The 27,134-nt window shown below is 56.0% G+C and overlaps 1 protein-coding gene across 1 annotated transcript; it reads right to left on the reverse strand.

Moving 5' to 3' along the window:
- Positions 1-3: 3 nt before the first annotated feature.
- CARD10 (caspase recruitment domain family member 10) lies at positions 4-26,883 on the reverse strand. The gene is made up of 21 exons (XM_074950050.1): positions 26,810-26,883; positions 24,720-24,932; positions 23,315-23,452; positions 20,921-21,246; positions 18,075-18,257; positions 15,891-16,046; positions 15,669-15,794; positions 15,149-15,346; positions 14,813-14,959; positions 13,785-13,900; positions 12,757-12,797; positions 11,936-12,053; positions 11,495-11,675; positions 9,475-9,598; positions 8,859-9,099; positions 8,478-8,547; positions 7,519-7,609; positions 6,674-6,850; positions 4,220-4,341; positions 3,398-3,513; positions 4-927 (listed from the first exon to the last, which is right to left on the reverse strand). Exons 1-21 carry the CDS (start codon positions 26,814-26,816, stop codon positions 720-722), a joined length of 3,099 nt encoding a protein of 1,032 aa, XP_074806151.1. The 5' UTR covers positions 26,817-26,883; the 3' UTR covers positions 4-719.
- Between the last annotated feature and the right edge of the window lie 251 nt (positions 26,884-27,134).

Below are 27,134 nucleotides of genomic sequence, written 5' to 3' on the forward strand. Positions count from 1 at the left end.
GTCCATTAATAATTTATACACCATAAAGATTACAATTATCACCTACTGAGGAAGCCTGACAAACCCCGCGTAGTGTCGCTCTGCGTGCAGCAGGGCATGTGTACCACCCCCGCTTCCATCCGGACTTCAGCTGAGGTAGACAGGGTGCCAGAGAGAGCCATGATGGGGAAGGGGAGGAGATGGGGTGGCAGGGGAATGGAGCCATAGGAAGGCAGAGAGTCTCTCACTCACACACACACACACACACACTTTCACAGACTACCCTCTGTTCCCCTCACGTCTCATTCCCCAAATGACTGGGCCATACAGAGGGTCTGGGTGCCAAGAGCACTCTTGGAGGAGCGGCGGCTGTAAGCTGTGAGGGGATTCTTGGTGGGAAGGGGAAGGAAATCCCTCCACTAAACCTGGACATGAGGGGAAAGGAGTCCGAGTCCGCATGTTACCCCCACCCTGGCCAGTCTCCAAGCAGCCTGAAGTGGGCCCAACTCCCTGACACATGAGGGGCCTCCTTGTTCCTCCAGACCTCCGCTGATGGCAAAAACATCCCACTGCAGCCGATCAGGGAGAAGTGGCATGCTGTTTCGGAAATAGTTTGGGGATGAAGGAGAGAAGCCAAGTGTGCTCCAGGCACCACCCTTGGGAAAGGAAACTAGCACCCCACTCCCCCATATGGAGCCTCCCACCATGAAGACACGGCCCCAGCTCTGCCAGGTGTGAGATCACAGCTCGCCATCCTCAACCCACACAACCCTGTTCTGCTCCTGGAAGACGCAGCGCCGCACCACTTTCACCAGCTCCTCAGCATGGCACCAGGACTGGGCATCCACACAGGCCCACGAGCAGGGCAGGGCGTGGAGAGCCTGCTCGGCGCTCCGGCAAAGCTTCATCACATCAGAGTCACGCTGGCCTGGCTTCCGCAGTAAGCTCCTGACAGAGAAAGGAAAACAGCCGTAAACATCATCCACCCAGAGAGCTATGGTACCCCAGTGTACCCCAGCCAGCACTCCTGCCCCCTTCCCTCCAGTGACTCCCCCCGCCCCCACCCAGGCAGCACTCTCACCAGGGGCAGACTACCCCCCAGGGGGCCCCAGCCAATTTGGGGGCCCCCCACAGGAGTGTCGGAACTCTGGCCCCGCCACCTGCTCCTCCTCTGCCCACTCCACATCTTCCTGCAATGTTCCCAACCACCCGCTACTTGCCTTTCTACACCCCCGCATCTGAGGCACCCCCGCCCACCATTCCAGGAGCAAACAGTGGGCAGGGGAGGCCTCGAGGGAGGGGGCAGAGAGGCATGAGTGGCGGACAGAGGGGTGTCAGGGGAGGGGGCTGACTGGCCAAATGGGAGTGGGGCCTGAGCGGGAGTGGGAGTGGAGCATGGGCAGGGCCTCACGAGGAGGAGGTCCAGTTGGGGGGGCCTCAGGGTAGAGCCACGGTCTGGGCGTTGGTGGCCTAAGGTTGCCAATTCTTCTGGTTTCGCCGGGAGTCTCCCAGAATCGGTCTCTATCTCCCAGAGCCTACTGGAGCCAATCTGGGAGATTTTAGGCTGCTAAAAGTCCGGTGGCGCAGCAGGGCTAAGGCAGGCTCCCTGCCTGACCTGACCCCACTCCGCTCCCAGAAATGGCCGGCATGTCCCTGCAGCTCCTGGGCAGGGGACCAGGGGGTTTCTGTGCGCTGCCCCCACCCCCAGCACTTTGGCTGGGAACTGCAGGCAGAGGCAGTGCATGGAGCCCACCACAGGCATCGACTTAACCTCTGCCCTGTGGGTGCTCGAGCCCCCCTGGTCCCTGCACCACCCTCACCCTGCCCTAATTCCACCCCCTTCCCCCAAGTACCCGCCCCACCTCTTTACCATCTCCTCCCCCCAACACACTGTGTCCCCACGCCTTCCCCTCCTTCCCGGAAAGTCCTAAGTGCCGCCTAACAGCTGTTAGGGCAGGAAGCGCTGGGACGGGGAGGAGCGGGGATGTGGCGCGCTCGGGGGAGGAGGCGGCGAGGATGGGGTGGGGGCAAGGGGAGCTTGGCTGCCAGTGGGTGCGGTGCACCTGCTATTTTTTCCCTGTGGGTGCTGCAGCCCAGCAGCACCGGGCTGCAGGGACGTGTAAGTGTGAAAAATCGGGACGGAGGTAGGGGGTAATAGGCACCTATATAAGAAAAACACCCCAAAATCAGGACTGTCCCTATAAAATCGGGACATCTGGTCACCCTACCTCTGCACCAGCCCTGAGCCCCCTCCCGGAGCCTACACCCTGCACCCCCTCCCACACCCGACCCCCTACCCCAGGCTCAACCTGGAGCTCCCTCCCACACTCCGAACCCGTCGGCCCCAGCCTAGAGCCTGCACCTCCTCCTGCACCCCAACCACCTGCCCCAGCCTGGTGAAAGTGAGTGAGGGTGTGGGAGAGTGAGTGATGGAGGAAGGGGGGAAGGGGTGAGTGAGGCGTAGCCTCAGAGAATGGGCGGTGCAGGGGCAGGGCCTTGGGGAAAGGGCAGGGCAGAGCAAAGGTGTTTGGGTCTGTGTGATTAGACAGTTGGCAACCTTAAGGTGGCCCCACACATACACTTCTAGGGAGCTTCTGGTGCTCTTGCCCAGCCTCCTCAAATGCAGGAGTCACGCACTGCCCATGGCCCCGCTCCCTGCTCCTCCTCTTCCCCCTGAGGCCCCGCCCCCTGGCCAGAAGCCAAAGCCCAGTGAGCATATTGCCCCCACCCCCAGCTGGCTGAGTCACTGGCCCGAGCCCCTCTCCTCCCCTCCCCACCCGGAGGGCTGGGCTGAGCCCTGCCACTCACCCTCCCGCTAAGCCCCTTTTTGGCAAAACTGGGCATTTGTCCCATTTGCAGTTGGCAAGAGCAAACATGACAAATGCCCAGTTTTGCCAAAAAGGTCAGGGTGTTTGGGGCAGGGCTTAAAAAGAGGAGTGTCCTGGCCAAAACGGGATGTATGGTCACCCTAGCCCGTTGTAAGAGCCACCCAGGGAGCCAGGCAGCTGTGGGAAGCCCCGGAGCCCCAGACCCCCCCACCTGCCCTGGGTGGGATGCCTGAGAGCAGCCCCCGGCCCATGTTCCTGCCCTCCTGGGCATGCTGCCCAGGGCAGGTGGAAGATCCAAGACTCCCCACAATGGCTCAGCTTCTGGCCAGGCAAGGGGGTGGGACTTGGAGGAAGGGGAGGAGCAGGGGACAGGGCCCCAAGGCGGGAGGAGGGGGCAAAAGGTTCTTTGTGCCCAGGGCCCCAGTAAATCTTAATCTGCCTCTGGCTCCTGCCCCCTCCCCTCCAGAGACACCCCTCCCTCCCCAGGCAGCATGCCCACCCCCTTCCCTTTGTCTCTCTTTGAGCATGGGCCAGAGTCACTCTTTTTCCATGGTATGACCTCTGCTAGTCCTCTGAAGGGCTTTCCGTACCTGAGTCCCCTGACGTTCTTCTCGGTGACCTCCACGTGGATAATGATGGGGTATATTTCACTTTTAATTAGATCCCTCACCCTCTGGAGGCCCAGCTCCAGCAGGCAGTGTTTATTCTGCAAGGAAATTGCATAGATGTACTGATTTAAATGGAAAAGAAATAACCCAAAGTCCCTGACAGTTACATTAAATCAAGCCCCATACTGTGAGATATCATTGCTTTTCCAGTAGTAATTCCATTACATGTGGATTTACAGCTAGACCCAAGACGATATCAGAGAATTAAAGAGCAGGGTCATCTGATACATAAGGGGCTGTGTGTCCAGCCTGGCCAGGGGGCCCTCGTAGCCCTTCCCTCCCCTCACATATGTGCAGTGTGCATCTCCGGGCCTTCCAGGGCTTCCTCCACAGAGCCCACATCCTCCTCATTCCGCCCCCTCTTGGAGAAGGTGAGGAAGGTGCTGGGATGGAGCAAGCTCCACTGATTAATTAGTGGTTAGCATCATTAGCATTAACACCTGTTGCTCCCCCTTTGATGTGGACTCCATAAAGGGACCAGATCTGACGCTTGATGGGGCCCCAGAGTCTCATGGAGGAAGCTAGTGGCTGGAGAACTCCTTTGAAGGTTCCCAGCATCCAAGTCATTGACTCCTTTCCTTCCCCCGACTCTCCTCCCCATTCAGTGGTCTCTTCCCTTCCTCTCTCTCCCCGATTCAATAATCCCATCCTCTTCCTAGTGTCCGGTAGGACCTCCCATCCCTGCCCCAGGCCCACTACCACCCAGCAGGCAGCTTCCAGAAGCTGCTGCTCTCCGCTCAGCACCTTGCTGATGCACTCCCGGATGGTGCGAATCCTCCTGCTCTCCCTCTGGTCCTGGAGGGAACCTGGAGCCATGCAGTTCTCCTGGGAAGGGGTAGCAGCTGGCTCGTCATTAGCCAGGGTCTCTGCAGAGGGAGGCAGAGTGGGTTGTCCATGACAGATATGGCAATTTTGTGCAGTAGCCTAGACAAGCCTTACTGAATTACGTTAAACCTCGTTGAATTAGGTTTCAGTATCCTAGGAGTTCATTGTGTTAAAAATGCAGCCGTTTACCAGTATTGTGGGGTTGTATTTAATGCCGCTAGGACACATGACTCCTGTAAATCCTGGGAAGTGTTATGAGCATCACAAGACTCCTTGAAACAATGTGCCAGACAAACTAAGTGGGATCCCTGGAAGATACTTGGGAGGAGGGGAGGACAACTGCTCACCTCTGGACCCAGCCTTTTAAAGCTGCGCTCTGAGAAGAAAGCCTCTGTGGGCTCATCACCTGTTATGTGAGGACAAGATCAGAGGCCCAAACTGGATCTGAGAGTGACCCACAGATCCATTTGCGGTGGGCACTTGTTCTGAACTAACAGCTGTTATGAACTTGTAAACACAGGAGAAAAACTATGGTGGGGATCTGAAAGGGTGTCACCAGCCAGAGCCCTTGTAAGTTTATTAGCATGCAGGTAGGTTCTTTTCTTGTTTTTAATGTTTTCTCTGTAATGCTCTTACTTTAAGTGTGCTTGCTTAGAAAGAGCTGTGTGGTAACTTAACTGTGGGTAATCACACTGTGTATAGCCTCCGAGGAAGGAAGGCAAAGCTGGCTTGCTGAGGCACTCTGCCTTGCTGGAGATATCACAGTGTAGGCAGGGAGCTGTGCAGCCTGGAAAAACCCTGATCAGAAGGGAGAGCACTGCGGGTCTCTGTCCAAGAGAGGTGACAGCAGAGGAGCCAGGAGCCTGCGAGTGGGTGGACCACGAGGGGGAATACAGGTGCAGTTGCCTGAATTGTGGCATTGGCTATGTGGCGGGAAGATGCCCGTTAGACCCGCCTTCACCCTGGGCAAGGGCAGTCCATGGGTGGGGAGCAGGCTAGCCAGACAGGGAGCTTGTATGCTCACCATGGTTGATGTCCACAGCCCTTGTAAGTGGCTTTCATAGGGTCCCCCAACGCCACAGTGTGATGTAAGAGTGGGATCCAAGGGGTGCAGGACAGGGCACTCGCAGGACGGCACCCCAGCTGCACAAGTCACACGGCTCGTGAGTGGAGCTAGGCAGAACGTTTACTTTCAAAAGGTTCCTTTGCAATGGAAAATGGAGATTTTAAACTCCCCCCCCCCCCAATTTTGTTTTAAATTTTTCCAGTTTGGACATTTCTGAAGGGAAACGCCAATGAAAAGGGGTGGCAGTGGTGGGGGATTAATTCCCATAGAAATTTCTTGCAGAAAAAGAAAATCGCTTCCCAACCAGCCGTGCTAATTGTAAAACAACAAAAACTAGAGGGAGAGACGTCCTTGGGGGAACAAGAGCAAGTGCGCGGTGCTGCAGCTGGTTACACAGGTCACCTGGAGGGAAGCTAGGAAGAGCGCGCTAACGACGCTCACAAGCTGCAGACCTTCAGGCCAAAGGCAGGGGGCTCCCTGGGAAGAGGGCTACGGACAATCTGGAGGAACCTACTAGAGCGACCACCATGCAACCAAAGGAAGATGCTCCAGCCAGACCAAGAGACTGGCTGGGTCCCTGGTGGCACGGAAAAGCTCGGTGGGAAGCTGGCCCGCCAGAAGGCCGAAGACAATTGCAGACCAGATTACGACGGGAGGCATCAGGTGTTTCGGAGAGGCCCAAGCAAAATGGGACACTAGCTGGTTAGAAAGGCTGAAAGATGACCCGGCAGCAGCTGCCGGGTGGGAAGAGCCAGAAAGCATTGCATTGGCTGCTGAGGAGGATATCGAGGCATCTTTCCCCATCCCTGAATGACCTGTAAGTGCACTCCTCAGATCTCCAGGGTTCTTAGACAGCTCCCACACCTGACTGGAGAGGGCCTCCCACAGGCATGGATATCACCAACTCTAGAGATAGGAACAACCTATCATAGGTGCTGGAACTAGGGGTGCTGGGGTGCAGCCACACCCCCAGGCTTGAAGTGGTTTCCATCTTATCCAGGGTTTACAGTTTGGCTCAATAGCTCTCAGCACCCCCCCACTATACAAATTGTTCCAGCATCCCTATGACCTATCTTCAACAGCAAATAAATTGGTTAGTCTCTAAGGTGCCACAAGTACTCCTTTTCTTTTTATCATCAAAGCCCTCTCCCTGGTAAGTGGCTGCAGATTAGCAGGAGGAAAAAGGCAATCCTCCCCAAAGAAAGGCCATGTGATTAGCGCAGGGACCGGGACTCAGTAGAGCTGGGGTCTGTTCCAGGGGGAGGGGTGAGTCCACCACACTGCCTGTGGGATTCTGGGTAAGTCACCTGATTGCTCCTGCTTACTGGCTGGGCACACATGAAAGTCCAGGCGCGAGGTAGGCAGGTCCAGCAGGTTCCTGATGAGCCTGGGTGCTATGCAGTCAGGGGAGAGTACCACCGGACGAGGGGCCTGCACCACCAGGGGGCGCACAAGGCTGTAGGGTTTTGGGCTCCTGTCTGGGTCTGGAAGACAGGTAGGTGAGTGAACAAGAGCCAAGAGCTGTCAGCAGCACAGAGATCATTCCTTTCTCCCCACGTCATGCCCACTCCTGCCACCTGCACCCCACCCTACTAGTACATACAGCCACCCAACCCCCTACTGCACCCCCTGCCAGACCTACCTGTCACCCCAAACCCACCACCCCCACCCTGCTACCCCTGCCACTGTCCCCGACCCAGCACACCCACCTATCACCCCCACCCCGCTGCACCCACTGCCAGACCCGCCCACCAGTAACCCCATTGCTTCCCCCACACCCCTCCCAATCTCAGCCTGCTGGGCCACGAAGCTGCCCAGACCCACTTCCTGATCACTGTGCAGGGTCAGGGCAGTGACACACACAGGGCACTCCTCTCCCTCACCTACCTGCACAAACCCACTGCCCCCTGCAGCCCTCCGAGTCCCACAAGGAACCTGCTGGCCAGGCTGTCTGCCCTCGACCTATGATAGGGAAGATGGAGCCACGGGGGGAAGGGCTTCCCGGCTCTGCCAGGCAAACAGCCACAGAGGGGTCACATCAGGGACCCCCCAGGTACTATTCAGGGCTCACAGGGATTTACTTTGTCCCCAAGGGAGCCCCTTCCCCTGGGGAGCTGTACCAGAGGAGGGCACAGACAGAGCAGCAGCTCACCTGGGCAGCGGTCCAGCAGCAGCTGCTGAGGAGGCTCCCCGTGCGGTTTGGATTTCACCAGCCGCAGCTGGCCCAGGGTCCGTTTCTTCAGCTAAGGAGAATGGGGGAGAGACCAGGGACACAGAACCCCTCGCTCCGCTGCTCTCCACTGGCACAGAAAGGGCTCGCATTGGAAGGCAGACGGGCAGGGGAAGGCAGGGAGGCCCAGACCGCAGGAGGATCAGGGGCTCCATTTAGAGGAGTATGCAAAAGCTCAGAGCAGCATTTCAGGCCTCCCCCTCCCAGCCACCTTTTCATGCCCGCTCCCTGACATGAGGCACCCCCTCAGCCCCCCACAGCAGAGTGCTGCCTGCTGAGCGTTCCCCCAGGCTGGCCGAGCCCCAGCCTGGCACACGCAGCTGTACAGAGCACCCAGGTCTGGCCCCTGCAGCAGACCCAGGCCCCAGGGAAGCGAGAGTCTGAGACTCCAGTTCTTCCAGACCCAGCACGGCAGACCTGCTCTTCACGCCCAGCCCAGGGAGCTAACACTGGTACTTCCATGCTCCGGCCATGGGAGAGTAGACAGCATGGCCCTGACTGCTCCTCCCATTCCCACAGCATGTAGTGAGGTCGGACAGTCTCCAGCAAGGTGTTCTCCTCTCCCCTTCATTTACCCCACAGCATGTTTCGGTGGAGGCGAGAATCCCAGCACAGGGCACGCTTGGTCAAATGAGAATGTAACGCCATGCTGGGATTGACCCTAGGCCCTCTGGAGCTCAAAGCATCAGCCACTACTGCTAGAGCCAACAGCCAAGCCTACAGCAGGCTCAGCCACCCCATATGTCTCCATCTAGCGGTGGACAGGACACAGAGCGCCACACTGAGTGAGTGCAGATCACAGGCACTGCAATACACACACACACACACACACACACTCACTCACACACACACACTTTCCACCGCTTTCTCCTCCAGCTTACATTTCTCCTGCAGCCCCTCTGCTGGCCTGGGACTTGGCCTTTCTCCTGTATCTTCAAAAGCTGGTGAGCCCTGGGAGGAGAGAGATTACCATCAGGTAGCTACAGAATCTGAAGGGGGTGTACCCCACTGAACCCACAGAGCTCTGTTAGAACATCAATGGGAAGGGATATACTCTATCACCCCTTCTCTTGGGTGTGCCTAGATGCCATGGTGAGGGGCCCTGTCATATGACCTTGAGAAGCTAGACAGCCTGTACTCCTACAGAGCTGCTGAGAACCCAAAGGCAAAAAGGGGGAAGACAAACTCTCCTTCCCCACTGTCAAGATCCCAAAGAGAGGGCTTTCCCCAACAAGGACTACAGCCCCCTATGCCCGCATTACCTGCTGTAATTGGGCACTGTTCCCTTGTCCAGGTCCTGCAGCGTCAGGGGGTCGACGCGAGCACAGTACCACTCCAGCCGCCCCTTGTGCATGGTGTCAGTGACGTGCAGGATCTCCCGACACTTGACGCACAGGGCATAGGGGTCTGACTGCTCCAGGAGGATCAGATTGGTGCGCACATAAAAGGAGTCTCCAGTCACTTTCTTCCCTTCTTCTAAGGCCTCCTTGAGAGGCTGGTACCCTGGCACAAGAGAGACAGAATGAGATTCACCACAGCCAGTGCCCTTCTCCAGGGACACAGGTAGGAGCAAGGTGGGCAGTCATCGCTGGAACTTCTGGGTCTCTCATACAGCTGTGCTACATGAACTGGTATTCACAGCCACATGGGCTTTGGTGTGAAGACAAAGCCTGGAACTGAACGAACATGGCAATTCTCCTCTGAGGCAGGGTGTGGGGGTCTTATAGTAGGGAGGGACAGAGCCAAGGACTCGGGTTGCTCTGGGCTGAATGGACAAGGAGGTTGAATTCCCCATCTCACCCTGGAAGGGAAGGGGAGCTTTTACCCCAGTGACAACCATCATTACGCCCAAGACAAGAAGCAGCCACCGGAACTTACCTTCCATGTCGGGCAAGAAGATGAGACCAGCTGGGTCATCCCAGTGCAGCAGGCTTAGGTAAGCTACTTCCCGTGTGCAGTTCTCCAGGGACAGCACCTGCCCATTTGGCAAAGTCCCCCTCAGCTGCCAAAGAAAGAAGGATAGGAGGGAGAGGTGGTGACTACAACAGGACACACCGACCAGCTTGTGCCATTAGATGATAGGCCTTCCTTCTCCACTTCCCAGCTCCCTTCACCCAGCGCCCCAATACAGTTAAAGGACAAATGAGAGCTTTGGAAGGGACTGAACTCCTCATAATGCAGGGCTTAGCCCAGCCTCTAGCTGGGGGGAAACCATCCGTGACAGCAGGCTACCCTACAGCTGCCTACCACAGAATTTCTTGCACCTTCCTCTGAAGCCTCTGCTGCTGGCCTAGATGGCTCACACCATTCCCCAATGCTCTTCATACTGTGGCTCCCCTCTGACCGTCAAACCTTATAACCCCATGCAGCCCATGGCACTTTGGTCTCTGATGTTCATACACCCATAGAGTTTAAGGCCAGAAGGGACCACCAGAGCATCCTTTCTGACCTCCTGTGTATCACAGGCCACCAGCACAATCCAGTCTGTTCTCCAACTAAGCAGCATCAGGTGCGGTTAATACTCAGATGGGAGACCACTCAGGTACTGAACACTCAAGAGGAGATGTTCTTCCCTCCTAGTCAGTATCCCAGCACGGAGCCGTATTGCTGGAGGTGCAGGTCAAAGCTTGTAAAAAGTGTTTTTTCCAAGAGCAGGGCTGTTCATTCAAGTGGCCTGGCCAAACTGCAAGTCAGGTAATTATATTTTGCCAACATAAATACCCCAAGGCACTTCCACTGGAGCAGTTCTTCTCCACATAACTTCCTACAAAACATGGGAGTTGTCACTGAGGCACAATGGCTGTGTTGGGGAGTGAGCCAGCCTGGGAAGTGCTTTGGGACCTGCAGGATGGCAGGCACTAGGGAAATACATAGTGGTATTATGGTCCCAGTATTACCACTGTCCTGACTGGAAGGAACCCTTCAGCCACTCATTCCAGAAAGATTCAGTATCTAAACCAGAGGTGGGCAAACTATGTCCCGCGGGCCAGATCCGGCCCATGGGACCATCCTGCCTGGCCTTTGAGCTCCCGGCCCGGGAGGCTCGCCCCCAGCCCCTCCCCTGCTGTCCCCCCTCCCCCACAGCCATGCCGCCACACCGCCAACGCTCTGGGTGGTGAAGCTGCACACTCCTGCCGGTCAGAGTGGCAGAGTGTCTAGCTCTGGCCAGGCAGCACTGCTGCCAGACATGCTGCTCTGAGCAGCATGGTAAGGGGGCCGGGGGGGTTAGATAAGGGGCAAGGGGTCCCAGGGGGCAGTCAGGGGACAGGGGGCGGTTGAATGGGGCAGAGGTTCTGGGGTGGGGGCGGTCAGGGAATGGGGGACAGAGGGGGGTTGGATAAGCGTTGGCGTCCCGGGGGGGCCTGTCAGGGGGCGAGGTTTGGATAGGGGTCGGGGTAGTCAGGGGACTGGGAGCAGGGGGGTTGGATAGGGGATGGGGTCCCAGGGGGCGGTTAGGGGCAGGGCGGTCCTAGGAGGGGTGGTTAGGGGACAAGGAGTGGGGGGGGTTAAATGGGTTGGGGGTTCTGAGGGGAGCAGGAAGTGTGAGGGGGCAGATAGGGGGCGGGGGCCAGGCTGTTTGGGGAGGCACAGCCTTCCCTACCCGGCCCTCCATACAGTTCTGCAACCGCAATGTGGCCCTTGTACCAAAAAGTTTGCCCACCCCTGATCTAAACAGACCTATATTGATACGCTCACTACCATTATATTATTCAACCATTCATTTCTGTGTGCCACATAGGCAGGGAGTGGCTCCTGGTGAACAAGGGAGACAGAGCGGGGACTCAAGCAGTGCAGAGACCCAGTTGTTTGTGTTGTAATTGTCGCTGACTTGTTTAATAAATGTCTCCTGTTTAAGATGGACTGTGGTTCCATAGAGCATGACAATCTCCAGACTCACCTCTAGGAGCCGGCAGCCCTCGCGCAGTCCTGTACTCTCAGCCTCTGAACCTGGCTTCACCCACTGGACATAAATCCCTGTTCTGTTCCCCCCCAGGATGGAGATGTCCCCTCCCAGCCCCCTGTGCTGGGGCACTGGGTTGCTCAGGTGATCCATGCTAGACAGCTGCACCACCAGGGATCTGGTGAGGGAGAAAACAATGGGAAATTCAAGCCTATTGTCTTTGCAAGGAACTGTGTCCCTCCTCTCATCCTATCAGAAAGCGGCCTTCCAGATAGGGTCACGGTCCCATCTGGGAAAGCCCATAAATGACAGAACAGGGAGACCACCCCAAGACAGGGAGTGGGATCCCCATTGCCTCAGTGTTCAGGAGATGAAATCCTTCACCTTCCCCAGCACCAAGCCTAACCCCAGGATGAGTCAATGAAAGGAAAGCACCACCTGATGAGCTCCTTCTGGTCAGAGACGGTGGACAAGCAGATCTCCGACTTCACCCTGGTGCATGCACTGCTGGAAAAGGAGGAGAGACCGGCCGATGAAACAGTAGTGGTGACACTCCCTAGAAAAGAGAGAGAGAGAGAGAGTAGAGAGCAAGTCACCACTGATGACTGCAGAGACACAGAATCCTGCAGGGGCCCAGCTCAGGGTCTGTCCTACCTGCAGGGTGTTTGGAGCGAGACAGGTAAATTGTGGAAGGAAGGAGGGCTAGAACTTGCACTGGGCTCCTAGGCCAGGACTCTGAGAACAGGCAACTCCTCCCCTCCCCGATCCGCTTCCAGCAACAGGCCAGGGGTTGACAGCAGAACCCAGGTAGCCTGTAACCACCCAGCTGCGGAGCTGCAACACTAGGCCGTGCCACAAATCCTGCCAGCCCCGAGATATACAGTGGGACATGCTCTTGAGAGTTACAGCCCCGTCACCAAGGACCGATTACAACCTGAAGCTGAAGCATTTATCTCTTCCCATTCCTACCCCTCTGACTCTGAGTCGAATTCTCCGTCAATAAAACCCTCTATAAATTACATATACCAGACCAGAATATCCTAAAAGCTCCGCAGGAGACAGGCGGGCCCTCCAGAAACTGCTACTGTGGCTGATGGCGGAAGCATGGGGCAATGGTGCCCCCCAGTGGGCGCACAGCCTTGCAGCTCGCTTCATTGGTGGAAGGCACTGGAGCCGGCTCCCTGTCCCCTCTCTCCCTTGTCTCTCCCCTCACGTAGCTCCCAGGAAAGTCCTTCTGGAAAAGTCATGACTGCAGATACCTGTGATGTCCTCCATGCTGCCAAAAGACCCGCAGGACAGGCTGGAAGGGACAGAGAAACACAAAGGGGAATCACGAGGCAACAGTGTTTCTAATACCAGTGTCATGATATATACCTGCTGTGCCTGCATGGCTCCCCACAGCAGCTCCCCTGCAGCCTGCGCTCTGCACCATTTCCCCAGCAGCTCCTGCCCACTGCCAGCACTCCCTCACCCTTCCCACACTGCGGCCAGGGCTCCAGTCCCATTTCTCCCAGCAGCTTGGGCTTCCTTAGTGGTACCTTCCCACCCTACAGCCAGCACGGCCCCCTCTCCCTGTAACCAGCATGGCTCGCCCCTCTGCCCCCAACCCCCGCACAGCCAGCATGGCCCACCCCTCCGCCCCCTACCCCCACCCCACACAGCCAGCACGGCCTGCCCCTCCGCTCTCCCCCAGCCCCAAATAGCCAGCATGGCTCGCCCCTCCCCCCTCTCCCCATGCGGCCAGCATGGCGTACCGCTCCGCTCTGCCCCCGCCCCACACAGCCAGTGCTGCACGACCCTCCACTCTTCCCCACCCCCACCCCCCATGCGCGGCCAGCCCCTCCGCTCCCCCCACACACAGCCAACGCTGCCAACACCCTTCCTCTCAGAGACACCCTCTCCATGAGCCGACAGTGCTCTTGCACCCTTGAATGTTGGTGCTCCTCTCCCCAGCAGCTGCGCTCCTGTATCCTTCCCTCCCTCACAGCCAGCACTCCTGCACCCTGCAATGATTCTCAAATTTTCGGCAGCCAAGGGCATGTTTTCCCAGTCTGTAAAGCATGTGCTGGAATTCCCAGGACTGCAGTACCTCGGCGCTCCCCTCAGCCATCACTTCTGCGCCTGGCTGTACAGCATCCCTGGCTGCCAGAAGCTGGGACTGCAGTAGCTGCTCTGCTCCCTCAACCGGGGCCCCTGCCTGTGGCAGCACCTGCTGGGGAGGCTGGAACCGAAGCGACCTGTAAGGGATTTCAGTGAGGTATGGAAGGACCAGGACTCCATGTGTTACCTTTTGAAGGGCATGGATCTATCTTCCCGTTGCCGTCGGAGGATGGAGCCAGCACAGGGCGGGAAGGGGAAGGTGGAAAGGCGGTTAATGTCCTTCTCACTCTCTGGAGCCACCTCCTGAACAGAGCAAGGGAGACACCATCTTGCACCACACCCACCATCCAGAGCCGCCCTCAGCCCAGTTCCAGTGGCACCCCCATCCTGCTCCTCTTTGCGTGAATCACCTTCAGTTCCCAGCCAGAGCTGCTGGCACCACATTCCTGTTCAGTGCCCATTTGTTCTCCACCCCTGCCCTATTCCTGGGGGCTCTGCCAGGCCTTGCCACCCCAGGAGATGGGGGAAGGGTCTCAGCAGACATGAGACAAGATGCTGCACCTCACTAAGTCCCCATCCCTTTGCAATCTGCCTGACAAGTGGCGTGATACCAGCCGAGGCCATGGGTAGGTCTGATGGAGGGGGAATGCGCAAGAAATACCCGTCAGGTCCTCATATTCATCCTCCTCTGTAACACAGAAGGGGTGAGCTGTAAAGGCAACGGGCACAAGCAGAGCAAGGACTCTGTGTAATTAACTATGGAACTTGCCACTGCAGGACATTGCCAAGGATTGGGAGTTTCTAAGGATTGGGGTGAAATCCTGGCCCCATTAAAGTCAATGGGAGTTTTGCCACTGAGTTCAATGGACCCTGGATTGCCCCCGTAGCTTTTTGTGTGTGACTGAAAATCACATCCACACTGATACTAACTAGGGAACCAGGTACAAGGGCTACAGATCGCTGTGCCTCAGAGTGAGGAAGAGAGTAGTGAGCACTTAGGGGCACTGGTGGGTGTGAGGAGCTAGTCTGCTCCCCAGGAACGAGCACCCTCTGGACACTACACTGGGAGCTCCTGCGCTCTGCTCCAAGCTTTGATACTGACCCCCTGGGTGACCTCAGGCAAGCCCTCTGTGCCTTGTGAAACAGGGTCATGCTGATATGGACCCGCTCTGCGGAGGGGCTGCAGGGTTTAGGGCTAAGGCCCCTTGCTCTTACCATGCTGTGGTGTGTGAGGTCTCCTGGAAAGGTGATGGCGGGGACACCCAGCGTGTCCATGACTCCATTCCCCAGGGGGGAGGGGTTATCGCTCAGGCTCCAGGTGCTGCTTAAGTTGGAGCAGAGAGAGTAGGAGGAGGTGCACACCTGAGAGAGAAGGAAGGGACCCAATGAGAAGGTCATTGGTCCCCTCTATGCCCAGGCCCTTTGGAGACCCCTCAACTCCTCCCTTCTTCTCTTCCCATTCCATTCCCTTTCCACTCAGGGTCTCCTCCCCAGCCACCCCTCCCTCAGAGTCCTTTCCTTCCACATCCCCACCCGCTCCTTGTCACTCACCTTGATGCCCACATCCCGGTTGCCTTGGCATTGCTGCAGCTGTGCCTCCAGAGTGCTCTCCACACCCTCCACCTGGCTCAATTTGCTCCGAAGCTCATCTCTCTCCTCCTCCAGGGCCCGAACCCGTTTGCGGTACTGGTCCTTCTCGACCAGGCTCTGGGAGTACTGCAGCTGCACCCTATCTCGGCTCTGGATAGCCTGCAGGGAGAGAGTCAGATCCCAAGGCCAGAAAGGATCATTGTGATGCTCTAGTCTGCCCTCCTTCATAACACAGGTCACAGAACCTTCCCTGGAATAATTCCGGGAGCAGATCTTTTAGAAAAGCAGCCAATCCTGATTGAAAAATTGCCAGCAATGGGGAGAGCACTAAGGGTGAGAGGGGAAGAGGTGACTATAGGCCTCAGGCACGCAGAGTTAGCCCCCTCCCAGTAGAGGCTGGAGAGGACTCTGGGGGATCAGGAGTGGAGATTCGGCCCCTCTCCTACTGGGGAAGGGGACTCTGGATGGGAGGACAATTCACCTGATCCCTCTCCTTCTCGATCTCCTCCAGCTGAGATAGCACCGTGTTCATCCGGTGTTTGTACAGATCACAATCTTTCTGCAGAGTCCGGTGCTTCAGCTGCAGGTCCTCCACTTCCTGCAGGTACTGGGGACAGGAATCAGAGCGTCACGCCTACCAGGGGCAAACATCCCCGCTCCAGAGGGCCCCGCTCTTCAGTTGTACTGAGGGAGGGGGAAATACCTTATCCCTTAGTTCCTCAGCCCACTGCAGCTCGCTCTGCAGGGAGTGGAGCTTCTGGCACAGCTCTTGCCGTTCATCCTGAGCTTCCTTCCAGTCGTGCTCCAAAATGTCCAGGAGGATCCGCTGGGAGCCTGGCGCCTGGGCCTCGCTCGCTGCCTAGGAGACAAGATAGTTGAGTAGCCTAACCACAGGCACCAAGGGATGCTTCCAGCTAGGGGCAGCCTCAGGCTCATCTGCTAAGGGGACTGAAAATTGCGTGTTGTTATGGTCACCTTTATTACAGCAGCACGCAGCTGAGATCAGGGCCCTCTTGTGCTAAGCGCCACCCTGAAGACTTCGCGCTCCAAACAGACCAGGGAAGGATTATTGCAGGAAAATGAGGCACAGAGCGATCAGGTGACTTGCCCACAGTCACACGCAAAATCTGTGGCAAAGCCAGGAAATGAACCCAGATCTCCTGAGTCCCAGTCCAGTGCCTTAACAACAAGCCTGACCCCTGAGTACTTAGTGCAGGAGAAGCAGAAGGTCCCTAAAAGTGTGCGGGCCCCCACCGGCACCTGAACTGTGGCCCTGGCCTTTCCCCTTCCCCCTGAGGCCCCACCCCCACACCGTCCCTTCCCTAAGGCCCTGCCTTCACACTGCCCATTCCCCCAAGGCCCTGGTCCCACACTGCCTCTTCCCCCAACCATCCCGCCCACCACTCGCTCCTCTCCTCCCCTCCCCCACCATCGCTCTCCCTTACGGCTGGTAAAAAATGGGGGGCCATGGCCCCCTGGCCCTCCCTGTTCAGGTTCCCCTGACTGAGCATAAAGGTCCTGTTACCCCATCTCAGGTGTGAATCTGCAAACCTGGACTGCTAAGGATCCTCCAAGCACCAAACCAGAGACAGGACCCGAGAGAATCTGAGCGTTCGATTTTAGACAGGGACCTTGTTGCTGTTCAGAATTCAGCACAGGTTTAGTTTGCTATTCCAGTATGCCCTTGGGTGTTGGTCCTTCTATCCCATTGTCCTGGGGGCTGTTATTCTGTCATGCTTGGTGCCAGGTCCCCTTTCTAGTCTGGAATCTCTGGCTATAGCCCTGGCTTATTGTTAGACTCTGTAAAGAAATCTGAGCTTTGTATCTGTTTTCCCCACCGTGGAAACAGCTGTATTGAAAACACTCCCAAGTGGAGAAGAGCAGAATCTAGGCTGACTGCCTTCAGCACTGCTCAGTCCCCGAGCAGGACGCAGGGAGGCAACTTCAATGGGCCGAACATCAGAACGAACGACAAAGCTGGTGACGGGCAGAACCTAATGCCCACCTCCATACTGCTGCATGGTGGGGCCAGCTGGTCAGAGGACGCCACAGGGAGCATCCACGCCCGCTAGATCAGCCTTGGAAAGGGAGCTGAGTGACTCTGAGGAAGGATTTGAAGGAGGGGAGGGGAGCTGTATGGTACCTCAGAGGAGAGAGGCTGCTCCAGGCATACGGGGTGGTGATGGTGAAGCAGCAGAGGAGGGAAAGGAGATGTGGAGACACGGATCAGAGCTGGCAGAGTGTAGGTTGCAAGGGGGATCAAGCTGCATCTCACTCCACACGCTTCCATGCAGTGTCTACCCAGTAACCCTATTCATCCCTCACCATCTTCTTCCAATTCCACTCCACTCCCTCAGCCCCTCTCCACATGCAACACCCATCAGCTCCTCCTTAGCAACATGACCCGCCAGAGGCTCAGCACCACCCCCAGTTTCTTCCATCCCTGCCTGCAACATAGGGGGTGGGCCTCAGCCCCTCTCTCACTCCAGAGCCCTTCCCTGTTAGGGTGAGACCGTGTCCACGTGGGACAGGGCTCTCAGCCCCCTCCCCACAGGACTGTAATCATGAAGGACAGAGCTCTCAGTCCCACTGACAGTCCAGCCATGGAGGAGTCAGGGTCACCCAGCCTTCTCTCAGTGGTGGATTAGGGGGATTGTGGGGCCCTGGGCCAGTGCAAGTGGGGGACCCTCCCCACCCCTTCTGCCTGCAGTCCCCCCCCAATCCTGGTCCATTTCCCCTCCCCTGGCTCTCCTGCCGAGAACTGGGGTCAGGGTGTGGGGGAGCAAGGTAGTGTGTGGTGGGGTTTGGGGGCATCCATTTTTCCAGGGGCCCCATTGGCCCAGTGGCTAATCTGCCGCTGCTTCTCTCCCTTTGCTCAGGCTTGTACCTGCAGCATGCTCTGCAGCTCCTGAAGCGATGCCGTCAGCCTCTGGTTCTCGGCCTGCAGCTCAAGCACCGTGTCAGGCTGACCCCGTTCCTCTGCCTCTCGCTGGGGCCCAGTGGACTTGTGTTTCTTCAGCAGCCTGCACTCCTCCTCCAGGCTGCTAACTTTACATTTCAGCTGGTCCACCTGGGGCAGGGAGAACACAGACAGCCTCACGCCCACCGCCTCTGCCTTAGGTGCCATGGAGCAAAGCGGGGAGGCTGGCACACGGAGAGGGCTTGGGAGTAATGAGAGCAAGGACGGAGACAACACGATTGGGAAAGCCTTGTACAACTACGGGATGAGGAGGAGGTCTCTTCCAGCTTAGCTCTCAAGTGAAAGGGGTTTGGTTGGCGAGACAGAGTAGGCTAGGTCTGTACCAAACTGTGAGCCCCAGTTTAAGTGACTGCCATTTTGTACTGTAACCCTCATGTTATATTGCAGCCTCCAGTGTTCATTAGAGCATCCATTTGGTAGTAGGGGCTTGGCACCTAGTGGAATGACTCTGTGAAGCTAAAACAGAGCAATCTAGCCCTATCTGCTTTCATTGTTTCTCAGTGACTGGCCAGCCCCTGGAGCAATGACCTCTCTGCACAGCAGTGTGACTGGTGAGGAGGAGCTGGAATTTCCCAGCTAGAGGACTTGGCTGGGAGAGCTGCAGTTTGTTCTGCTGGCCACATGACCAAAGAGAATAGAGGCTATATTTCAGAAAGGGGGTTCTCTGAGCAAGGCCCCATCCATCATCAGAAGACCAGGTTAAGGAGGCAGGAAGGGCTGACTAGTTGAAGGATCATAGAATATCAGGGTTGGAAGGGACCTCAGGAGGTCATCTAGTCCAACCCCCTGCTCAAAGCAGGACCAAGCCCCAATTTTTTCCCTGATCCCTAAATGGCCCCGTCAAGGATTGAACTCACAACCCTGGGTTTAAGCAGGCCAATGCTCAAACCACTGAGCTATCCCTCCCGCCGCTGACCATGCTGACCAAACCCAAGACTCACAGACAGGGTGAGATCACAGTTGCGGGTCTGTGTTCCAAATTGTTATTTTCCAAAAATCTGTGACTCTTGAGCATGCTTTGTTAAGAGTGAAGTCTCTGTGGCTAAGAAATTCCCATGCTAAGCCTGTGTTCCTTGTTTTCCTGCCTTTCTTTTGTCGTCTCTGAAGGGGTTAATCAAGAAACCAGAGTTTTCACAGTCAGGTGGGCTCTGGGTGAATGTATCTAAGCAAGGGGGGAGGGGGGAGTTCGGAGGGTGGAGCACTGGTTCTGGGGGCTAGGCAGCTGACCTGCCGGATCCTACTGCCCAGGAAAGCTGCCAGACATGGGGTCTGCACCTAGGAGCATGCCAGAGGGTACATCTACACTACAGTAGAAGACCCCTCCCTGGCCCAAGTCAGCTGACTCAGGCTTGCTGGGGTGGGGCTGTGGAGCTATAAAATTGCAGTGTTCGCATGTGGGCTCGGGCTGGAACCTGGGCTCCGAGAGCCCACAAGGTGAGGAGGATCTCAGAGCCCAGGCTTCAGCCTAAGCCTGAATATCTACTGCAATTTTATAGCTTTGCAGCCCAGTCAGCCATGGCTGTTTTATTGCAGTGTAGACATACCCTGAGAGACCCAGAGCTAGGAACTGTGACCAGTCACTACCCAGACCCAGGGAGGTTAGCAGCACATGGGATCCAGTGGCTGGGTCCACTCATCACATCCTGGTGTCCATCCAGAGAGGGGGACTGGGCTAGACTGTGACCATGGGTCTCACCCTACTCTCTGATGGGTATTTGTCCATATTACCAGACCCATAAACAATCCAGTTGCCTGTGCTCAGAAGAGGCCTAGGATTGCTATAGCAGAGGGATGCTGGTCAAGAGTGAGGGACATGGGCAAGAGCTGTGTGGGGATCCCAGGGCCGAAAGAGCAGAGTGTGAGCAGGGACTTGAGGGCCATGGGCTTGCCTGCGTATGAGGGCCCAGCCCTAGAACAGCAGGGAGGCAGGCAGCACTGCAGGGAGGGGCATCGGCAGGGCTGCGTGGGAGCCTGGCACTGGAACGACCCAAGGAACAGGTGTTAGCAAGGACAGGCTTGTAAATAAGTGAACTCAAGGTGCAGCCGTCCTATCTCAGCCAGCAGAAGTGGGTGTGTAATTGCTGGAGGTGAAAGCATGGTATCCAGGGCATGTGTCATGAATTCCTTCTCCCTGGCGTCATCTGAGGGGAGAGGAGGTGTGGGGTGGGCTCTCTGCCCCACACCTCAGTAACACATCCAATGCCAGGCAGTCCAGAGCACCTCGCACACAGAGCCTAGTGCACACACACAGCACTCCCTCCTATAGAGGAATGGATATGGACATTATGTAAGTGGAGAGAATAAATATAACAACAGCCCACACAGAGCAACACCCAGAGAACACACAGTACACACACAGCAACACACAGTACACCACAACAAGCATACACAGCGGAGAGTACACGTACACACATGCTGACAGAGCAATGTACGATACACATACACACTAAAACACACCATCACATACCAATATGTAACGGAACACACACATTTTCAATGAAACACTAATACTCACAAAGACACATTAAATATACCACCACTAGCACACATACACTCATTTATTCCTCCCCTGCCCCCGACACTCATCCTGCCTGCAGTACCAAGACAGAACGTACACACTCACCCTTCCACACCCCCTCAAGGGGAACTCCCATCACACCCCAGTCCCTAATCGGCAGCCTAACCCATGCTCAGTAACAAGCACTCCTCTCACCCACTAACTGCCAGGCGCCCACTCTCCCACCCTGCCATACCACCAGCTGCAGGTCCCGGCTCCGTAGCACGGCCAGGTTCTTCTCCTCACACAGCTGTGCATAGCGCATGGCCAGCATGTAGTTCTCATCCTTCAGCCGCAGCAGCTCCATGCTGTTGGAGTCCCACTCCTCCCGCAGCCTCTGGGATCGCTCCTGCACCTTCAGCAGCTCCTGCAGCCGCTGCCCCAGCCGGGTCTGTTCCTCCTCCAGGGCCTGGTTCTTCACCTTTAACTGGTGCTCTCTCACCAAGAGCTCTTTCCTTTGTGCCCTCACCTTCTTCACCTCCAACATAAGGAACTGGGTCAGACCTTCGGGGCCCTCCTCATCTGGAAGAGAGAAAAGCAATCAGTTCTTGGGTGCTGAGACAGGGACAGCTACCACCCTGTCTTAGATCTGGGACACAGACTTGTCAGTCACTCTGTACCCCCAAACCAGGGTTCAGAGTGCCGGGGAACCTGGTACACACAGGGCTCTCCACAGGCTGGGATTCAGCGTGCCCGGGTTCCTCACACATGCAGGAGTCTCCCCAACCTGGTGCTCAGGATGCCCGGGGGTTCCTCTTGTGACACTGCAGCCCACATTCTTTGCAGTGATATTATTATGATATGATTATGACATAATTATGATGTGTTTTATGCAAGATAAGTCTTGTGAGATGTCATTGGAAAGGTTAGGAGTTGCTGAATATTATTATCCTATTTGTATGCATGTATCTCTTTTGTATCTGTAGTTATGAATATTGTCTCTGTCTCTGCATTTCCAATATAGTTACACCTGGGGAATGCCCACTAGACAAGAGGTTTTCATTCTACACAGTGGGTGGGGAATGGGTCATTAGGAAAACAATAGGCCTTAGGAGAAGCTTATCTCCCACCTGGGAAGCCTTCCTGAGGACTCTACAGAGAGCCTCCGATGACCACATGTCTCTAGACTACATCTTGGGATGTCAGTGTTTTTCCACTGACCAGTCTGGGAACTAAGCTTTGAAACAAAGGGTTCCCGCCATATGCAAAAGCTATATAAGGCGGGGAGTGACATCACCTGGGGTTCTTCACTCCCCATCCAAGAACATAAGAACGGCCATACCGGGTCAGACCAAAGGTCCATCCAGCCCAGTATCCTGTCTGCCAAAAGCGGCCAATGCCAGGTGCCCCAGAGGGAGCAAACCTAACAGGCAATGATCAAGTGATCTCTCTCCTGCCATCCCTCTCCACCCTCTGACAAACAGAGGCTAGGGACACCGTTCTTTACCCATCCTGGCTAATAGCCATGAATGGACTTAACCTCCATGAATTTATCTAGTTCTCTTTTAAACCCTGTTATAGTCCTAGCCTTCACAGCTTCCTCAGGCAAGGAGTTCCACAGGTTGACTGTGCACTGTGTGAAGAACTTCTTTATTTGTTTTAAACCTGCAGCCCATTAATTTCATTTGGTGGCCCCTAGTTCTTATATTATGGGAACAAGTAAATAACTTTTCCTTATTCACTTTCTCCACACCACTCATGATTTTATATACCTCTATCATATCCCCCCTTAGTCTTCTGGTAACGCCTGAGGAACAAAGACTGAACTGGGGGAAGTGCTGGACCCAGGCTAAAGGGATTTTTAGCCTGTGAATGGAATACCTGGGGATTCCAAGCTGTAAGCAAGTGCAGCTTCCCCTTAAGAATCTGCAAGCTGATTGTATCACCTCTTAGGGCGAGAATCTGCTTTTCATATCCAATCTATTTTGTATATTAAGTTTAGTTTGCGTCTTTTGTTTATTTGCTAGGTAATCTGCTTTGATCTGTTTGCGATCACTTATAATTACTTAAAATCTATCTTTTGTAGTTAATAAACTTGTTTTTGCTCTATCTAAACCAGAGTGTAGGAATCACTACTCAATGGTAAAAGGATATGGCATATTCCTCTCCACAGTGAGGGAGGGGATGAATTTTATGAGCTTACGCTGTACAGTTCCCTGTGCAGCGCAAGACGGAATAATTTGGGGTTTATACTCCAGAAGGGGTGTGTGCCTGAGTTGCTGGGAATAGCTTTCCCCTGCAGGGCCTGGACAGTGAACCTGCTTGTAACTACAGCTGGTAGTGTCCCTACCTGTATGTATGCTGGTGAAAGTGCAGGCTACACAGAGAGCTTTGCAGCTTTTCACAGCAGTACAGCGTAAAAGGGAGCCCAGGCTGGTGGGTCGGGGGGCTCAGTGGTACCCCAGTTCCAGGTGGCACCCCATGGGGAACCCATCATCCCTCACACACGCAGGGCTCTCCCCAGGTGCCCGGGTTCCTCACACACGCAGGGCTCTCCCCAGGCCTGGGTTCAGGGAGTATGGGTTCCTCACACACAGGTTTCTCTAAGCCACTGCACAGCTGGGGAGGGAGAAGGGGGCTGCGTCCCTACCCAGGATCATAGAGCAGCGCTGCACTGGCTCCCTCCCTGTCAGCCGGGTAAAGTGCTCTGGGTAATAAAACTCCAGAGATTCTAGGAAGGCTTCGTAGCCTCGCTTTCCTCGACATCGAAGGATGTCCATCAGGTGTCCTAAAAGAGACAGAGCAACACAGGAGCAAGACACTGCTAAACCCATGAGCAACCGGGTGTAATGACATCACTGTACCAAGGAGCAAATTCACCAGTTTCCCCCGCGTTTAAGATCAAGGCAGTAGGGAAGGAGATGGAAGCGCTGGCTGTGGGGGCAGTTGTTGGAGGAACCAGGGCAGGAGCGGTCACTGGAGGGAAGAGGGCGGGAGCGCTGGCTGTGTTTGGTGTCACTGGAGGGAAAGGGCCGGGGCGCTGGCTGTAGGGAGGGAGTCACTGTGGAGAACAAGGCAGGAGCTCTGGCTGTGTGTTTGGGGGAATCACTGTGGGGAACAGAGCGGGAGTGCTGGCTGTTGGGGGTTCACTGGAGGAAATGGGGCAGGAGTTCTGGCTGTGGGGGGTGAATCACTGTGAGTAATGGGACAGGAGCGCTGGCTGTGGGGGGGGGGGTCACTGGAGGGAAAGTGGCGGGAGCGCTGGTTGTGGGGGGGTCACTGGAGGGAAAGTGGTGGGAGCACTGGCTATGGGAGGGAGTCGCTGTAGGGAACGGGGCGGGAGCGCTGGCTGTGGGAGGGAGTCACTATAGGGAACGGGGCGGGAACACTGGCTGTGGGGGGGAATCACTGTGGGGAATGGGGCAGAAGCGCTGGCTGTGGGTGGGTCACTGGAGGGAAAGGGGCAGGGGTGCTGGCTGTGGGGAGGGAGTCGCTGTGGAGAATGAGGCAGGAGCTCTGGCTGCGTGTGGGGGGGAATCACTGTGGGGAACGGGACAGGAGTGCTGGCCAAGGGTCGCTGTAGAGAACGGGGCAGGAGCGCTGGCTGTGGGGGGGTGTCGCTGGAGGAAATGGGGCAGGAGCAGGAGCTCTGGCTGGAAGGAATGGGGCGGGAACACGGGCTGAGGGGGTCGCTGGAGGGAATGGGGCGGGAGCACTAGCTGCAGAGGAGAGTCGCTGTAGGGAACAGGGCAGGAGCCCTGGCTGGGGAGAGGAGGGGGGGAAACCATTGTGTGGGAGCGCTGGCTGAAGGGGTCACTGTAGGGAACGAGGTGGGAGTTCTGGCTGTGGGAGGGACTCTGTAGAGAACAGGGAGGGAGTGCTGGCTGTGGGGGTAATCGCTGTGGGGAATGGGGTGGGAGCACTGGCCGTGCAGGGGGAAGTCGCTGGAGGGAACGGGGCGGGAGCACTGAGGGTGGTATTTCCACTGTGTGGCAGGGGTGTCCTGGGGAAAGAAGGACTCCAAACACCCACTGTGACAGACTGCTTTCTCCTACCTGTGCGATTGCTCTTGTATGGGAACCTGCATGAGTTCAGCACCTCCTCCTCATCCTGCTCATCTATCACACGGCACTGGCGCAGGTAGGGCGTCAGCTTTGCTGGGTTCAAGGACCGGGTCAGCTGGTGCCGCACACTCTCAATCTTCTCCCACAACACCTCCTCCTCCTCCTCTGTGGGGATGTCAGCCTGTCCTGGTGCATCCTCAGAGCCTGGGAAGTGGGAGGGAGAACTTGTGTTGTGACAGTGGAGAGTCACGGACATGGAGCGGCGCTAGGGGTCAGCTCTCCAGGCCCAAATGGCAGATCAATCATCTTAAATACCAGAACTGTCCAGAAGGATCAAAAGGTGCCCACCCACCTGGGGCATCAGAAATGGAGGGTGAAAGAGAGGCCACTCAAGACAATCTGTCACTTTAGGCAAAGCTCACCACCTCCATCTGCAGCTCCCAGGGCGAGAATGGAATCATCCTTTGCTAAACTGGGGTCTAAACGATACCAAATTGCACAGCAAGGGTGTCAACTTGAGAATTCAGTAGGAGTTAATCCAGCAAGGACAAGGCTAATTATCTCGAGCCTGTTGCACTTGGGGTAATTAGAACACGAAGTGCCTGCAGTCTTCCTATCGGCTAGAAGTCCCTTGGGGGAAACATTGTTGCAACTAGTATTCTATTCTGAAGCTATGATTAATTTATTTGTCTGGAGACAGAATTGTGCAGAAGGAGAACTTAACAGCAGCCCCTGAAGGGTGTGCCAGCTCCTAAACTGGTCTGCGGAGCTGGCACTGGGCATAAGCAGACTAAGCAATTGCTTATGGCCCTGAGCAGCTCCAGGGGGCCTCCTACTCCCTTTTTATTATAAGAATTTGTCTTCTTTTGTATTATGTGGGGGGCGGGACTCAAAAATATTCCTGCTTAGGGCCCGCAGTGGGCAAGCATTGGCACTGCTGGTTTGGCTGCTAGGTTGAACTCTGCTTCCTGGAAATTGATTTGAGAGTTTGAATTACCCACTCATTAAAGAAATCCAAGCAGGGGCCCTGTGACCGTTCAATACACAACCAGCTTCCTGACAGGCAGTCTCAGCAGAAAGACCAAGGCTAGTTCTGGAGGCTGAATTCCCTTTCCCCACCTCCCCCATGGCCCCCTCCAGGCAGGGCTGAGCTGAACTGCTCCAGGTGGCGGGCAGCTTGGTGTCTATAAAAGTATTGTCTAGTCTGAGTGAACAATGGAGACTGAATTTCCTTTTCCCGTTCATCTCCTCCCCCCTCACAAGTACACAAGCAGACCTGGGGGAGGAGGGTCTTCCCCAATGCACAAATAGCAAACTGCAGCTCCATAGGCGGGGACGAGGTGCCTCCAGGGCAGGGCTGTGATGATGCCCTAAGAAAACTCCATGAATCACAGAAAACAGCCAGCCAACAGAGCCACTAAATCATCCAGCACCCCTGCCAATGCATGTTTGTCCTGGTGCAGGTCCATTTGCTAGTGGTTTGTGCAGTCTGCCTTTAAAAGTCCTAAATGATGAAGATTTCACACACACCCTCCCCCTGCACACACACGCACACAATTGTACTGGTATAAGAACACCACACACTAACATCTCCCTTCACCAGACACTTGCCCATGGCTGTCAGGGCTCTTTTACCTGTCATGCCAAAAGGACACAGCCAGAGCCAACCGCTGGATCAAACTTCTGCTCCCGCAAATTCCCCTCTGCCTTCCCAATCTGAGCAGCAAGAGTCCCTGTGTCTCAGTAGTCTCCTTTCCAAGTGCCTAATCTGGGCTGGGAATGGAGCATGGGTGGGATCTGGGACTCAGCCATACTCCTGCCTGGTTGGCTGACCCTAATTTCTGTCACACAGCAAGAATCTAGTCTGGATTGTATTCCCCCTCGGCAGGTTTCCGATTGTATCAGAATCCCAGCAGGCGTGTCCCAGGCCCTTCCCCGCCCTGTCTCTTTCACAGTCTCTTATTCACCTGATCTTACAGTGTGCAGAGCAACAAACTCTAAGCATGTGAACAGTGTCTAGTCACAGCCTATCCCCCCTCCCAACTTTACAAACCGATACAATGTTAATAAGACAAACTCACCCCTCATCCCGGTAAAAGGGACCTCGGCCCCCTACCAGACAGCTGCTTGGGCCCAGCCCTGGTAGGAAGACGGCGTGCCCTGGAGGTCAACAAGCGTGTGTACAAGTGAGGGGAGCCCCAGCACTGAAAACTGCTGGCCCCGTCCTGTTTGAGCCGGGGGGCTCTTAGCGCCAGTCCCTCAGCAGATGGCCAATGCCACAGTGCCAGCTAAGGAGAGCAAATCGCTCAGGTAGCAGGGTACCAAACCACTGGAGCCAGCTGCTTCTCACCTCTCTCTCTGCTTCCTGCCTTTCTCTCCTTCTCCCTCTCTCTCTCACCGCCCCCC

This window comes from Natator depressus, chromosome 1, assembly GCF_965152275.1.
Source record: "Natator depressus isolate rNatDep1 chromosome 1, rNatDep2.hap1, whole genome shotgun sequence".
Classification (NCBI taxonomy): Eukaryota; Metazoa; Chordata; order Testudines; family Cheloniidae; genus Natator; species Natator depressus.